At 39.6% G+C, this 14,912-nt stretch overlaps 2 protein-coding genes across 2 annotated transcripts; both read left to right on the top strand.

Annotated features, from left to right (window-relative positions):
- The first annotated feature begins 6,708 nt into the window (after positions 1-6,708).
- Positions 6,709-9,629, top strand: si:ch211-127m7.2 (uncharacterized). The gene is made up of 3 exons (XM_054619819.1): positions 6,709-6,908; positions 7,017-7,110; positions 7,775-9,629. Exons 1-3 carry the CDS (start codon positions 6,808-6,810, stop codon positions 8,129-8,131), a joined length of 552 nt encoding a protein of 183 aa, XP_054475794.1. The 5' UTR covers positions 6,709-6,807; the 3' UTR covers positions 8,132-9,629.
- A 1,479-nt stretch (positions 9,630-11,108) lies between these two features.
- LOC129108133 (proteoglycan 4-like) lies at positions 11,109-13,850 on the top strand. The gene is made up of 2 exons (XM_054619809.1): positions 11,109-11,309; positions 12,185-13,850. Exon 2 carries the CDS (start codon positions 12,192-12,194, stop codon positions 13,143-13,145), a length of 954 nt encoding a protein of 317 aa, XP_054475784.1. The 5' UTR covers positions 11,109-11,309; positions 12,185-12,191; the 3' UTR covers positions 13,146-13,850.
- The last annotated feature ends 1,062 nt before the right edge of the window (positions 13,851-14,912 follow it).

Genomic DNA, 14,912 nt, shown 5'->3' with positions numbered 1-14,912 from the left:
TATTTCTCTGGGGCGTGTTTGGTTTGGAAGGAATGCTGCGACACCGCCTCATCCTGACATTTGTGACATTTGAACTACAGCAAGAAAGTGTGAGTTGTTGACGAGCCTCTATGACTTCCAGCTCTGACAGATGACCAGATGCCACAGTTGCAGACTATCGAGGTTTTTAATCCCTCTGTCCGTCTGTCTGTAACTCATATACACACATGCAAACTGGCAAACTGATACACCCTTGTTTACTGCACATGAAAGACCTTTAAACCTGCAGCTGTTGCCATAGCAACCATGCTGGTGTCTTGCCTGCTTCTTCTGAGGCAATCAGGGACCGAGAAAGCAGAGGTTTTAGGGGGGTTGACAGGGACAGGGATCAAAGTGGAACAAAAGACAAAATCTCTCCACCTGAGCTGCTGCTGCTGCAATGAAAAGAAAAGCTCTGTGTTTTATTTGAATCATTTGTGAGTAGCTGTAATGTTGTGAAAGATTTTGTTATAGTGAGATGTCCTTTAGCTTAGTTCATTTATTAAACACACATGGTATGAAACATGGCAGAATTAGCTAAAAGGTCACTTTTCATCAGTAGTCCATGAGGTGTCCTTGAGGTCTTTCATTTGCTTCCACTGTACACATCACTGCAACCCTGTGACTCTCCTGAATACATTGCTCCGTTAAACACGTCTTCAATGTGCTGCAGGTGTTTGGGCCCTCTCTGTTAGAGCTATTCAACAAGCTGATGAAAAAGAGAACTCTATGATGTTTGATGAAATGTTCCCAAAGAAAACTTTTCTTTGGGATTCTACATGTACAAAAAAAAAATTGGGGGAGCTCTTCTTCGTACATCTTGGTCCTACTGAAATGCAACTGAGGCTTTCTAGGAAACATGATTATCATGATTTATTTTAGCTGAACATTTAATCTCCTCTTATCTCGATCAAAAGCTCTTAAACAGCTAAATACGGACCTTGTAGTTAGCCCTGTTGGCAATGATGTGTTCACTCTAATCATCATTATTGTATGAGCCAAAACAACCATTAGAGAACTTTTGTTCAAAAGGCATCGAGTATTGGTATCTTTTCTTTTTGACAAATGAAGATGTGTATGCAAACGTTTTTGGAGCAATGTTAAAAATGCATGGTCATTGGAATGGTTCAGCAAATTAAATCTCATAACAAAGAACAACTGCATAGTGGAACATCATCTCAATGCAAATCCCCCAAACCTCACTTAATCCACAAAAGCACTAACATTTCTCCAACATCTGTAGAATAGACTCATGCGTTACAAGTAAGAAAAGAAATCGACTGCATTGTAAAGATAACCAGACATATTTTTACAATGTCACCACCTTTTTGGCAACCACAAAAAGGAATGCAGACAGAAAAGTGGAACTAAAGGAGGGTAATGAATCCCAAACTGTTGTAGAATGTAATTAACATTTTGATTGGAGTCTTAACCATTGGCTTGTGCTTAAGGATGGAATTGACATCTTTAATTTGGAAGAGTCTACGGTTGAATGAGCCAGGTGACACTGCCGGGCGAAATTAACTTTCTCTTTTTAATTGTGAAAGAACACACATGAATGCATGTGCATGTCTTGTATTGAAAGTAACGGAAAATGCCTGAAAAAATCAATGAGCTTTCAAGGAAAAGGGTCATCTTTAAGGTCATAGATTACACATGCAGTTCACAGCAACATGTAACAATGGGGTTAAGAGGTCCTAGGTGCTCTTTAATAAAAAATCATTTCTGAGCACAATTACAAAGCAATACACTATCTACTCGTGCTTTTAATCCATGCCAGGGTTGCTTCATCTAATCAGTGCAGTAAAACAAAACAGATTGACGAACTCAGAAGAAAATAACTTTTATCAGCTTCCGAGAAAAGTCATTAAGATACCAAGAGCCTGTGATTGGCAGGAAATCCCTTTGGATTTGGCCTATTACTGTTGACGGGGAAGCATGGTGGTGTAGAAGTCCCAACTCTAATAGGGTGGAACAGATTACTGCATCCCAGTGACTTCTCATTTATCATCACATTGATTTGTGTGTAAGTTTTTTTTTAGCGAGACAGATTTTAAGGCCTTTGCTAGCACCATGGGCTTCTGATGTTACAACTGTAGATTATGTCAGAACTAATCACCCTCATGCACAGCCCACTGCGTTTAATCCTACACTATCTGAGGACGCAAAAACTAAACTTACATCTGGAGCAATGAATGCCATTACCTCAATGTACTTACAGCATCATTTATTTTTCTTGAAGTTACTAAAGACAGTTCATTAAAAAATTATCGACACAGAATTTTGACTTGAAATGTAATCCTCCTCATAAGGCGATTCCTTACATAATAGTCAGCTTAAGGTTCAAAGCCAGACTGTCCCAAGAGCCCCAGTCAGAGAGTTGAGACAAATATCCTATTTCTGGACAGATTTAGACATATGTGGTATCGTGGAGCAGGAAGAGCTGATGCTAAACTCCCTTCTTATCTCTAGCCCTTATGACAACAGATTAGATGGAGAAAGAAAGGGAGAAAAAGGATATCAAATGTCAGAAAGAGTACTATATTTTAAGCCTTCAAAACATCCAGAAGCAAAAGTCTGCGTCAATAGTAAATATTTGAGATTACTAACTTGCTATTTCACTTTCACCCGATCCTGTGTTTTTTTCTTCTAATCTGTTAATGCCCGGCCCTTGCTCCCATATAGCAATGCATCTCATCTGTATTATTAAAAATTCCCATGTGGGGATGTCCGCCTGATATTAAAGACCAATTCATAAGAGACAGAAGCAATCACAAGAAAACCCCAGCACACACAGTTTCAGAGAAAACTTTGGCCTTCCACAAATCTGCTATTTGCGATCCTTAAGTGTCAACTATCCACTATGCAACTAGATGCAAAATCATCCTAAAATAAATCGTACTCCCTGTGCTTCCTCCAGTGTTTTGCTCTTTTTGAGTTCAAAATTGAACTGCCTGCATCCTGGTGCAAATGAATAATTTGAGGCAGATAGCGCTTTTTTGTTATTCAGTATTTGTCACCTGAGAATTTGTTCCCTCCAGCATTTTCCTAATTTTCAAAGATGTGAAGTAAACCATGAGTGAAGTAACTGTGTCACTAAGAAAATATTTTGGCAAGACACCAAATGACTGAGGAGAGAGGATTTGTTGGATGTTGATGATCTGATTTTCTGGTTGGCTCAGCAGACTAAACTACACAAGACTTCTTAATTATCAGATCATATACAATAATGATCTACAGCTTATGTTCTATGATTATTTAACCACATGAACATGTCCAGGTTGTATGATACAGCAATTTCTAATCAAACACACATCTATGCACTTCAACAGTGTTCATAAGCACACTGACTGAGTGCTGAGAGATTGTGCTCCATTTTTCTTTTGAACTGTGTTTTCATACTGGGAATAATGGGCTCCCAAGTGGCAAATGGAAGCTAAAAAACCTTTAAGGTTGTAATGACTTCCTCTTTTCCTTTGGTGTCACACTGTGTGTGTCTAAACTCAGACTTTTGAAGTTGTGTGCCCTTTGTGTGTTGCTACAAGAAAGAAGGTTTTCCATGAATTAGAACAGATATATCGGCACACCAAATTGCTCCCTCCTATGGAAGGATCTTTTATTGCTGTGTATCTTTGAGCACCAGGCTCTTCCTCAGACTTCACCTGAATTTACAACAAAGTCTGCATCTGTGAGCACACATTTGCACTTATAAACATGCACACACATGCACTAATGTGATCCTGGTTAACATAATGAGATGATATCATGTCTCTTCCAACAGATCACATCATTCCCCTCGGGACCAGTGAAATATCTTCATTCAATTTAAAGATTCTGCTTTTCCTAAATCTTGGACTCTTTTGACATATGGCCAATCACAACATGCGTTTCTAGGACAGATGGCCAATGGTAATGACCTTTACTCAGAGCAGGGTTAAGTCTAAGAAGACAACTACAAGATTAGTCTGGTTCTCACCAATTAGGACCCTCAGAGCAGGAACGATGTGAAGAGGAGGCTGTGGACAATAAGAGGAGCTATAGATCGAGTTAAAATTACACACTGACCTTTTCTGATTCAGTCGTTTATGACCAACTTGTGTTTTCTACACACTAGCTTCTCATCAAACAAAAAGCTGCAGACCATGCCCTATACAAAATGTACTCATAGTGTTCGTATGGACCAGAGTGTTCTGCAATTCTAAACATGATAAGAAATTAGGCTCATTATGATATTCAGTTTATAATAATAACATTGAACCAATGTCAAACGGGACCACAGTGCTGATGCTCTCGTGTCAGTATTTTCAGCAGACATTTTTGGCCATGTTCGACCCACAAATTCAGCAGCAAGTAAAGCAGTGACAAGCTTTACTCCATCAGCAAACAGAAATCTTCTTAGCACGGCCTGATCTGTTGACGTGGCAGCAAGCCTGGAAGAGGATGAGTTCAAAGCCAGTTCAGTTTCTTCATTTTTTAATGTTTGAATCATTTTTCAGGATTCATTTAATTATTTGAACATGATGGTAATGAGTTAATGGTGATGATGAGTTTATACATTTCATTTTCTTTTCATTTTGTTTTTTGTTGACAAACAAATGATTGTTGTCACCAAAAAGAGATGGATAGCATCGACAACTGTCTGGACCGTTAAAACATATGTTTCATGTTAGTTCTGGTCTAATGATCAATTTGAGCTTGTTAAAAATGTTCTTTTCTCCAGTGGCATTACATAAAAACAGAAACCACTATATGACACACAAAATGTGGGTCAGTTATGCAGTTATTTTCAAAAAGTGTCTGTGTTGACATCTGTTGTAAATAAGAATAATAATATGGTGGAAGATTTTGAGGATTTCTTTTTTTTCACTTGATACCAGTTCAGCCCTCTGATTACTTGTCGTTCCTAAAATGCTGAGCTTTAGCAAAAATCACATTGTGCGTGCATCCGGCTGTTAACATGCTCTTTGCCTTGAGGTTTTTTTCCCCCTCCCTTTTTCCCCACTTTTTAATTTAGTCAAATATACAAAGCTGGTCTTTGCAATCAAGGCCTAAGCACTTAGGAAGGAGCTTTAGAGACATAATTAAAAGGCCTGAGTGGGAGAAGGCAGCTTTAAAACAAAGTGACAGAACGTGAGAGTTTGATCAAGGTTGTTTGGAGCATCAGAGAGTGAAAGAGGGTGATGAAAGGACAGAGAGATGAGAAAAAAAGGGAAAAGTGAGAAAAAATGTGTCGTGCGAGTAGACTAGCATGGATTATCGGCTGTCGGCCAGTAAGAATAAGGCACACAGGGCTAGAAGCCATCCTGCTTCAAGATGTCATTTTCCAGACATACCCAGAATGCATTTCAAGAATTTGGAAAAGCTACAAAGCAACTAATAAAATGAATACAGTTATTGTTATTGAAAATGGAAGTAAAAAATACAAAAAACTGGTTTTGATGATGAAACAAGTATTATTGTATTTCATGTTTTTTTAAAGGAAGTTTTGTTTTATTTAACCAGCATGAGACTCAATATGCCAATTAAAATAGCAAAATGGTCGCATGGCAGGACAATGCAAACAAAGATATGGAACAGAAAATGTGAAATGTCTTTGATATTTCTATGAGTGCACCGAGTCTCAACATTTCCTAAAGTAAAGTGTTAATGTTTTGATTAAAGAGTTTCGTTTAGAGTACCAGTGATGGAAACTACCTATATGAAATCAATACTGTACCTAATTATACAACTGTTTTGGGGTTCCCTACCTGTCCACTAATATTCACATTTTATACAAAAAAAATCCTACTTTTCCTCTACATTTTAGAAGGAGTTTTTTTTTTACTGCACTGTATTTATTTGAGTGCTTTAGTAAGGCTACCAGCAGACTCAGTTAAGGTACATACAAAACATAGACAATAATCAATAAACTAAATACAATGAATTTTCAGAAACACTGAATAGCTGTACCGCCTCCTAATGCACTGACTGAAACTAGTGTGACACAATACACCAATTAAATGTAAAAACAAGTCATCGTTTAATTGAAAACAATGTCATACTATTACTATTACCTGTACCATTAAGCATTTTAGCTTTACTTCCACCCTGAAGCCCTTTTGCTTTCTCGTTCTGCAGGTTTCCATGAATCGTTGTGGTACCTGGACTGTAGTCGTGCCTCCTGCTGTGAGCACCCACTGCTACTTCCATTATTATTATTAGTCACATTACTATCCCTATTTTCATGGCTATAATTCTACTGTAATAATTGCTGCTGTTATTATAAGTAGTCTTATTATATGAATCATTTATGTCATATACATTGAATGTGTTGTATCTAAGAACTGTTATGCTGCTCATTCTGTACACATGACATCTATTGCATTCTGTCCATCCTGGGAGAAGGATCCCTCCTCTGTCGTTCTCCCAGAGGTTTCTTCCTTTTTTCTCCCTGTTAAAGGGGTTTTTTAGGGGAGTTTTTCCTGTGAATGTGAGGGAAGGACAGAGGATGTAACATGTGTACAGATTGTAAAGCCCTCTGAGGCAAATTTGTAATTTGTGATTCTGGGCTATACAAAATAAACTGAATTGAATTGAATTGAATCTTGTTTTGAGGGTCGGATGCTGTTTTTTTAAATTCATTTTCCAGTTGCGCAATACCCTGTTTGTCCGCTAAGTGGCGCTAAAGACTCAGTCAGACAGTGTGGTCACATGACTTAAACAAAATGGAAATCCCTTGTTTCTGTTTCCAGTTATACTGGTAATACCTCAGTAACCAACAAATACACTTTTATAGTATAAACAGCCTAAATGGCGGAGAGGCACCGGGCTCTGCCGTCATGGATGGAGAAGAAGGAGAAAGTGACGGAGAAGGAGCCGCTGAAGAGCAGGAGAAAGCGGAGGACTGTACGGTAGGTGACGTACAAACAAACAAACACAAGGCAGAACATCGGTTTTATACATCAGTTAAAGTTTATTTCGTCATTCTGATTAACAGATCTGCACGGATGTATTTCCAGGGGTGTTTTCTACTGTATGAACGAGAAGGAGCTGGTGGAGGCAGCGGTGTCGTTTCTTACCAAGGAGGATGAGGCTCTCCCGGCTGACCTGAAGGTGGCGCTGTTTCTCTCTTTTATTTTTTACTTCTAAAATTTGGGGATAGGAGTGCTATAAAATACCCAATTGTTGATGAAATAAATGAAAACATGCCGATTTTGAGATTATGGACAGTAACCAGTCAAAAGTTTGGACACACCTTCTCATTCAACTACTTTGAAGAATCTAAAATATAAAACATATTCTGGTTTGTTGAGCATTTGTTTGTTTACCACATTATTCCATATGTGTTCCTTCATAGTTTGGATGTCTTCAATATTAATCTACAATGTAGAAAATAATAAAAATAAAAATAAAGAAAAACCATTGAATGAGAAGGTGTGTCCAAACGTTTGACTGGTACTGTATATATAACAAACAAGTGTAAATTAAATGTATTATATTATTATTATATATAATTTATTATATATGAAAATCAAAAATGTCAGTACCCTAGTACAGGCTTTTTACTTTTTCAAGTATTTGCCAATATATTTTGTCCACTCAGAACCTTCATGTAGCCCCAGTCTGAACATTTAAAGATAACTTTCATTTACAAACTTCGGAAAAAAAAACAACACTTAAATCATATCTCACACCATTTTTTTTATAGTGTATGTAAAATGCAAGATATTCTCTGAAGCACCGTATAAAAGTTGAATACTTGACCCCACACACACAGGTTGAAGACAAGGCAGCAGCCACCACTGTGAAAATGAGGGAGAACCCTTCCACTTCAAGGAAGAGAGCAAAGCTGGTGACTCTAGAGGAGGAGTCCTCAGACTGCGATGATGCCCTGGAGACGACGTATGTTTCCGAAACAGACGTGGACATCACAGAGGTGGAAACAGTGGCGTACACTAACAGCCCGCAGCATCAGGGACCTAAGGGTCAGAGGTCAGGACCAGAACAGGGTAACGGTGGTCTTGTGAATATTGGATTAGGGGCTGAGGAAAAAGAGGAGCACTCACAGACGCCGGTAAAGGCAGCAGAAGAGGATGATGCCTTACGGCTTGTGAGAGAGATTTTTTTCACATGATAATGAACTTAATCAGAATACCGGAATTGTGCACATTAAGCCTAAAATGTTTGCAATAAATGGAAAATATTGTCTTCGAGGACAATGCCATCCTCGTTACAAATTCACCAGACATTAATTCTACATGTACGCAGCTCCACTATGGAGCTACGAATTTCGGGGGAAACTGATCCTTCAATTTATGTCACTGAGATGTTAAATTTTACAAATATCCATAGACTGACAACGATAATTTTATATATTTTATAAGTTTTTGCATCAAAATGAGGTGTAAATGTCGTGTACTTTTGAATTACCGCATCTAAAACCCAATTTTCACTAAGTCTGAGGTTCAGTGTTAATGGAGCCGCTACATATTATACACCCCACTGTATTGTCTGATTTAACTGTCCCTGGAATCACTGAACTGACGTGAATTAATGGAAATTCCCTGAACACAGATAACTTGATATTTAGTGAGTCAAAACATTTTACTGCAAGCGTTAACCAGAAAGCCATAACATGTTTTATGTTGAGATAAGTTATCAAGCCGATCCTCACCACATACTAATATTGAATGTGAAACTGAAAGCCACTGGTAATGTGACGCATCACCATAGAGTTTAAGTAGGTGAAAATACATTTTTCAATCAAAAGGTCTGTGCTTGTTGACTTTTCCATGAGCAAACCACTGAGCACTATATTGTAGTTGTAGCTGAGGCCTTTTTATATGAGGACACATAAAAAGGTTCTGTTGTCAGAGATGAAACCGCAGATTGAAATGTAACAATGGTATTGAACTTGAAGATTATAGAGTATATACTTACATTTCAATGGGAATTTAGGTTTACTAGATATTGTAGTTTTTTCCACTTTAATAAATGATTATGTAGTAGTGGCTGCACTGCCCCTTAAGTGCCATTCTCTTAAGCCCCTATGCATAAATGTTGAAAACTGGAAAACTTAAAATACCTTGCTACTGTTCTTGTTTCCCAGGTGAGCTTCTCTGATAATTCAGTGTTTATTTTCAAGAGATGCTCACAGCGACTTCATCTTCTAAAGGAACTTAGTGGCCTCAGTGTTTGTCCGCAGATTTAAGAAACAGTGAACACAACTATTATTCAGATTGTTTAAACTTTTCACCCTCTTGCCTACAGTCTCCTAAATTGTAGATCTAAGAATGAACTCTCTAATTGTGTCAATGGCAAGCTGAATATTTGGCAAACCCCAAAAGCCCCTGACCCAACTTTTAACAGAAAGGACAAAGAAGAAAGCAAGTAGTATTCTGGTAGATAGCTCCTGTTCACTTTTCAGCTAGTTTGCATTCTTGAGCTCAAGGAGGCAACTAAACATGTGTTAAATAAGTCATTAATCCTAAATGCCATCAGTATTCTTAACGCATGTCACTCATGTGACAGAGTACATCTAACACACAGAAATTGAGCTGTTTTAATGTGAAGTCTGCTTTTTATGTTGTTGAATTGTCTTGTGTTTTTTGAGCCCAAGACCAACTTTCACCTAGGTCAACAATAAAGATTGATTGTATTGTATGTTTTTATTATTTTGTTGTACCAGCTGTGAATATCTTTATGAGATATTTATTTAAGCACTTAGCCATCACTTTCACAAACCAGTTTGTCTTGATTTAAAACATTACACAAAAGCAATGCAGTATGCTTTTAACAAAAGAAGGAACAGGTTTGTCATAAAATCTGTCATAAGACTCTTGGTTTTCAGCAGCATACAGTATGTCATAAGGAGTTCAGTGAAAACACAACAAAGAATATGTAACAAAATAGTTTAATTCTTATTTTAAAACAGCAACACTGTCTTGATATCTTACACAAGCACTCTGGCTTTATGATTTAAGTTTATCAAGGCAGACTTCTCATTTGGACTTATCTACTCCCACCCAGACGGTAGACTCTTTGCTGACATATAGGTCAGCACAGTTATGATAACCAGCTTTATTTGCACAAACACACATAAATAGAACGAGATGGTCATGTGTTCCCAGTTCACACATGACTGGTTGAGAACCAAAAAACCTACAATACCAGTCAGGATGAGTAGGCTTGATGCAGCCTGGCAGGCCATGCTAAACCAGAGTGCTGCTCTGTCTTTGGCGTAAGCTGCCAACAACATGGCCAGAAGGGCAAAGGCCACAAGCACAACAGGAATGTACAAAGCCAGGGTAACCACTGATCCAAGGATGTTAATCTTTATCTCGCTGACAGGACTCCTGTAGCCCCCGTTGTAAGACAGTTCAACGTATTGAGGTGTTGGACAAAAGTGAAAGGGACTTATGAGGGCTTCATTGGCGACGATGAACACACCAGCAAAGAGCACCAGAGAGATCAACATCTGAAGGAAGATGAGCAGGAGAAACACAGAAATCCAAATAGAGGAAGGTCTTCTCACAGACAGAAGAGTCAGAACTGAAGCCATCGTCCCCTGACCTGAAGATTTAATATTCATGTTGACAGAAATCAATACAAACAATGAATCATTGGAGAAAAACATTCATGAGAGTGCTGCTTGTAGATTCAAGAAAAATATGTCAATTCAACAAACTTAATCTAATATCGTCTGAGCGTTCTTAAAAAAAATCTTAAAGAAGGTTGTAAATGACTCAGCATTACACACTTTGGTTTTTGCAAAAAAAAGAATAATGTGTAAAGGATGTAATAAAACTCAACCAGCAGTGGGTCAGCTGATCAGCTTCCTCATTGTGATCGCATTTACATGAAATGGACTGGTGTCAACACTGAAATCACCAACTTGCATTCAAATACAAGTATCTATTTAAAAAAGCTCCTGCGTATTCATATTGAAACATAATTTAGAGGTGATCATTTTGAAACACAGTGGTGATCATGTTGAAACATCACACAGGTGCGGCTGGTTTACCCAGAATAAATACGGCTCCGTGGGTATTAAGGTTGATTGAGTAAAAACAAAGTAGAAGGTTAATCAAGTGCTGTTTCGGCTACTTACGTTTATTGAAGTTATTCTGGCTGCTGGAGAGCAGTGGGCTGGGGAACGCGCATATAAGCCGTGGACGCGCACGGTGGGCGGCACCGTTTCCAGGAGTGTTTCCAGTCTGGAGACAGTGTTACGTGCGCTCTTCTCCAAGTTGGAAGTGCGAGATCATCTGCGACTTCATCTACTTCTCCTGCAACGCACAACGTCCCGTAAGGTCAGTTTTTTAATAACTTGTGCTTATTACCGGAGCTGTTTGTACTTCTGTTCATTTTGGATATGTTTTAAGTTCAACACGAGGGAGGCGGGGTCGCCTGCAAGGGTTTCTTTGTTCGTTTGACTTTGACCCACCAATTAATGTCAATTAGCACATGAGTGTTGTTTGTGTTGATCATAAGTATGAGCAGGATGTTTGTCATGTCATGAGGGCTTTTGTTAAACATGAAAGACTGTGCACGGCATGTGGTAATGGGGATCCATGTGGTTCTGAGGGGAAGCACAACTGGATCAAGGTGTGGTTGTTTCAGAGAATTATTAAAAGAAAATGCAAACAAATGGAAATTCTGAACTATAGTTTTCCTAACGTCGGGGTTGGTAAGTGTTAGTAATTGGCAAAGGTTTTCAGTGCGTGTTTAATCGTGCGTATTTAGTTTGTGTGTATAAGAGCTGAGGGGTGGCATGCAAGAAATAAATAATAAAGTCAAACTAATGTTTAAAGTCCTGTGTGGGCACACCAGACACATCCCGTCCACAGCTCAGATCCCCACACTGTATAGTACACGCTGTACATGCAGCCCTGAGACGGTACAAGAGGACACAATGTACCATAACACACACTGGGATTCTTTATTTTTTCTCAACTAGTTTAGTTAATCCTGACAACTGTAAGAGTTTCTCTTTTTGATTTTAGTTGTTTTTGTTCCCCTGATCAATTGCATATTCATGAAATTGTAAGAAAAGCTCCACTTTATAATACAATGTGAGCAACAGAAATGTTCTGTTAATATTAAGCTAAAACTTTATGTAACCACTTACAGAATAGAATTTGACATGTCATGTAATGTTGTTTTAATTTTTTTTTTGTCTGTACAGGTTCATCATGGGAAACCGGTTCAGCAGAGGGCGAGAAGCCCCAGCCAACAGTGCTGAAACTGCTGCCACTGAACAGCAGGCTGCAGCAGAGCCAGCAGCTGAGAAACCAGCAGAGGATTCTGGGACGACACCGACTCAGCAGGCCGTCGTACCGGAGTTTGTAGGTGAAGTGGTGACGTGTTATGCCGCTGAACCAGCGCAGTCTATGACTGAAATGCAGATTCCTGTTCTCTTGGAGCCACTGACTGATGCTGACCCAGAGCCTGTGGCAAAGGAAACCCCAGCTCCGGTCCAAACCGAGCCTCTGGTCTCCGTCTGCGAACCTCCAGAATCAGAACCTGTTGCTGAGCCAGAACCTGTTGCTGAGCCAGAACCTGTTGCTGAGCCAGAACCTGTTGCTGAAGCTCAGCTTAATCCAGAGCCAGCTCCAGAGCCAGCTCCAGAGCCTGAACCCGAGCTTGTTCCCGAACCAGAGGCAGAAGTTGAGGCATTCCCTGAACCCATTTCAGAGTCCGTACCAGAACCAACTGAGGCTATGGAGCAGAAGACAGACCTGCTTAGCCAAGAGTCTCTCCCTGAGCCAGCGATTTCTTCAACACCTTTGCTCGACCTAGGCGTCCTTGACGAAACTCCCCAAACTATTGACATTCCTCCCTTCGCTGCTCCACTCTCTGCCCCAGTCAATGGAGAAGAGCTGACCCAGGAATGCCAAGACAGTGCTGAGATTTCTGTGATTCCCTCACTTGAGCCTGAAGAGAGCGAGGAGACGTCAGAGTCTGTGGAAAACCTGATGGAGGTGGAGGCTGCAGAGAATTTGGAGCAGCTTGTGAGTGATTTCAGCGAGGAAAGTGTTTGTGGACTGCTGAAGAACTTGGAGCTGAAAGGAAATGACCTAGTCTCTGACCTCATTCCCACCGATGTCAAGATCCCTGACATGAGCACTGCCAGTGAGCTGATGTGAACACATTGGAAGATGATTCGTACAAAAAGTGAATGGATATTTTTTTCTGTGAATCCCTCTTTAACCCCTTACATGAATTCTGGAAGAATCACAGATGCAATGTTTTTCTCTCTCTTAAGTGGTCACAGAAGTGGCATAATAAAGGCAAATGGCTATTTCTCTGTCTAAATGAACAAAAATGTGCCAAAAGGAAAAAAAAAAAAAAAAAAAAAAAAAGGTGTATTGGTGGGGCTTGAACAGGACAGGGGTTATGAGTGTACTTAAGTGTATTGCTGGACAAGAGAGCTCTTCCTCTATGCAATTTCAACAAGCAAGAATTGAAATGAATTTCTTTAGGAGAAAAAGAAGCCATTGCTTTATAATAATGCCTTACAGAAAATGGTTATAGGGAAGAATTTTGATGTTGACCGAGTACAGAGGGAAAAGCAAAAGCTTTTTGAGGTGGATACCGGGTATGTGAGTCTGCAGCACTCCATCGGTGAAAGCAAAACGATAGGCAAGGGACAGTAGCAATGCAACCAAAGATGGAAACACTATGTTATCAGGATACAAGTGTCTAATAAGCATTTCTGCCTTAACATTATCATGTTTAGACTTTGTAAGATTCTGTATCTTTCTTGTTTTCTAATTCAACAATGGGATTTATTTTTTTTAACCCATGTTGTGGCTTGCTTGTGAAAATAAAAATATTATACTACATTTGTTATGGACATCACTGATTTTATTTTTATTTTGTATCTTGGGTTGAAGATTATGGGAAAGGGAATTCGGAGAACTAGTAGATGGAGATAAAGGCGCTCTTTTCCTATAATTTATAGGCTGCGGGGCAACACAATGTCATTAGCTGTAGGCCCGTCACATCATTTTGAATGCCGATCATGACTTTGCTGGCAGAAAGAGTGGATGGATCTGCTAAATGCACACGTTGGAACAATCGGAGCTTTCTCTATTACAGAGAATGTTTTGTAACACACCAGTACATGTATTGGGCACATATGGAAATCAAATTCCAGCTAGCACGGATCATAACATGTTAAAGAGACGGTGCCTCCTCACTGTCTCGTGGGAGAGCGGACGAGAGGGAAGAGGGGAGGGTTTTGGGGGATGAAGCCACATTCTTTCCAGAGGAAGGAGGTTTTTCGGGTGGCCGGGGTCAAAGTCTTCAGTGTGACTGTTTCGGCCCATGAGAACTCTGCTCCTCACATGCCTCTCCCACCGCACTCCCCCTGCCCTCACTGCATTGCTATCTGAACGTCTTGACCGAGTGGTCAGCGCATTGGTATGAAAGGCCACTTCATAATGCCTAAAAATTAGACTTCACTAATTTATTTGCCAATTTGACCTAATGAAGAAATGACAACATGGAGCTGCTCCATTTAACTTTTAAATTACAATAATTCATCTATCTCAGAAAATCCCTATGCATCAAGGCGTTATCCTGTTTCATAATCCATATGTATTAAGTCCCTCTCCAAATAAAGGATTTGTTTTGCTCCAACCACACCTAGCTTTAACAGCCTACGCCTCAGGGCATGGCAAGCGGGTAAGTCCCATGGTTTTGGCAACACTGATGAGTCCCTGTAGAGAGGGAGAGGCACTCTTAAGACAGTGATCTCAGTCAGGCTAGCCTTTAGGAGAGGATACAGTTTGTAGACTGACCTGGTTCTTGCTGCACACTGAGAATAGATAAACAGCCTGATTTCCACTATTTGTGATTCCTGTCATACCAGAGGCTTTCAGCGCAATAAACAAGAGTGGTGGACTTGA

Source organism: Anoplopoma fimbria, chromosome 19, assembly GCF_027596085.1.
Source record: "Anoplopoma fimbria isolate UVic2021 breed Golden Eagle Sablefish chromosome 19, Afim_UVic_2022, whole genome shotgun sequence".
NCBI classification, from domain to species: domain Eukaryota; kingdom Metazoa; phylum Chordata; class Actinopteri; order Perciformes; family Anoplopomatidae; genus Anoplopoma; species Anoplopoma fimbria.
Note: the sequence above shows the minus strand (reverse complement) of the source record. Positions and strands in the feature narration are given on the sequence as shown.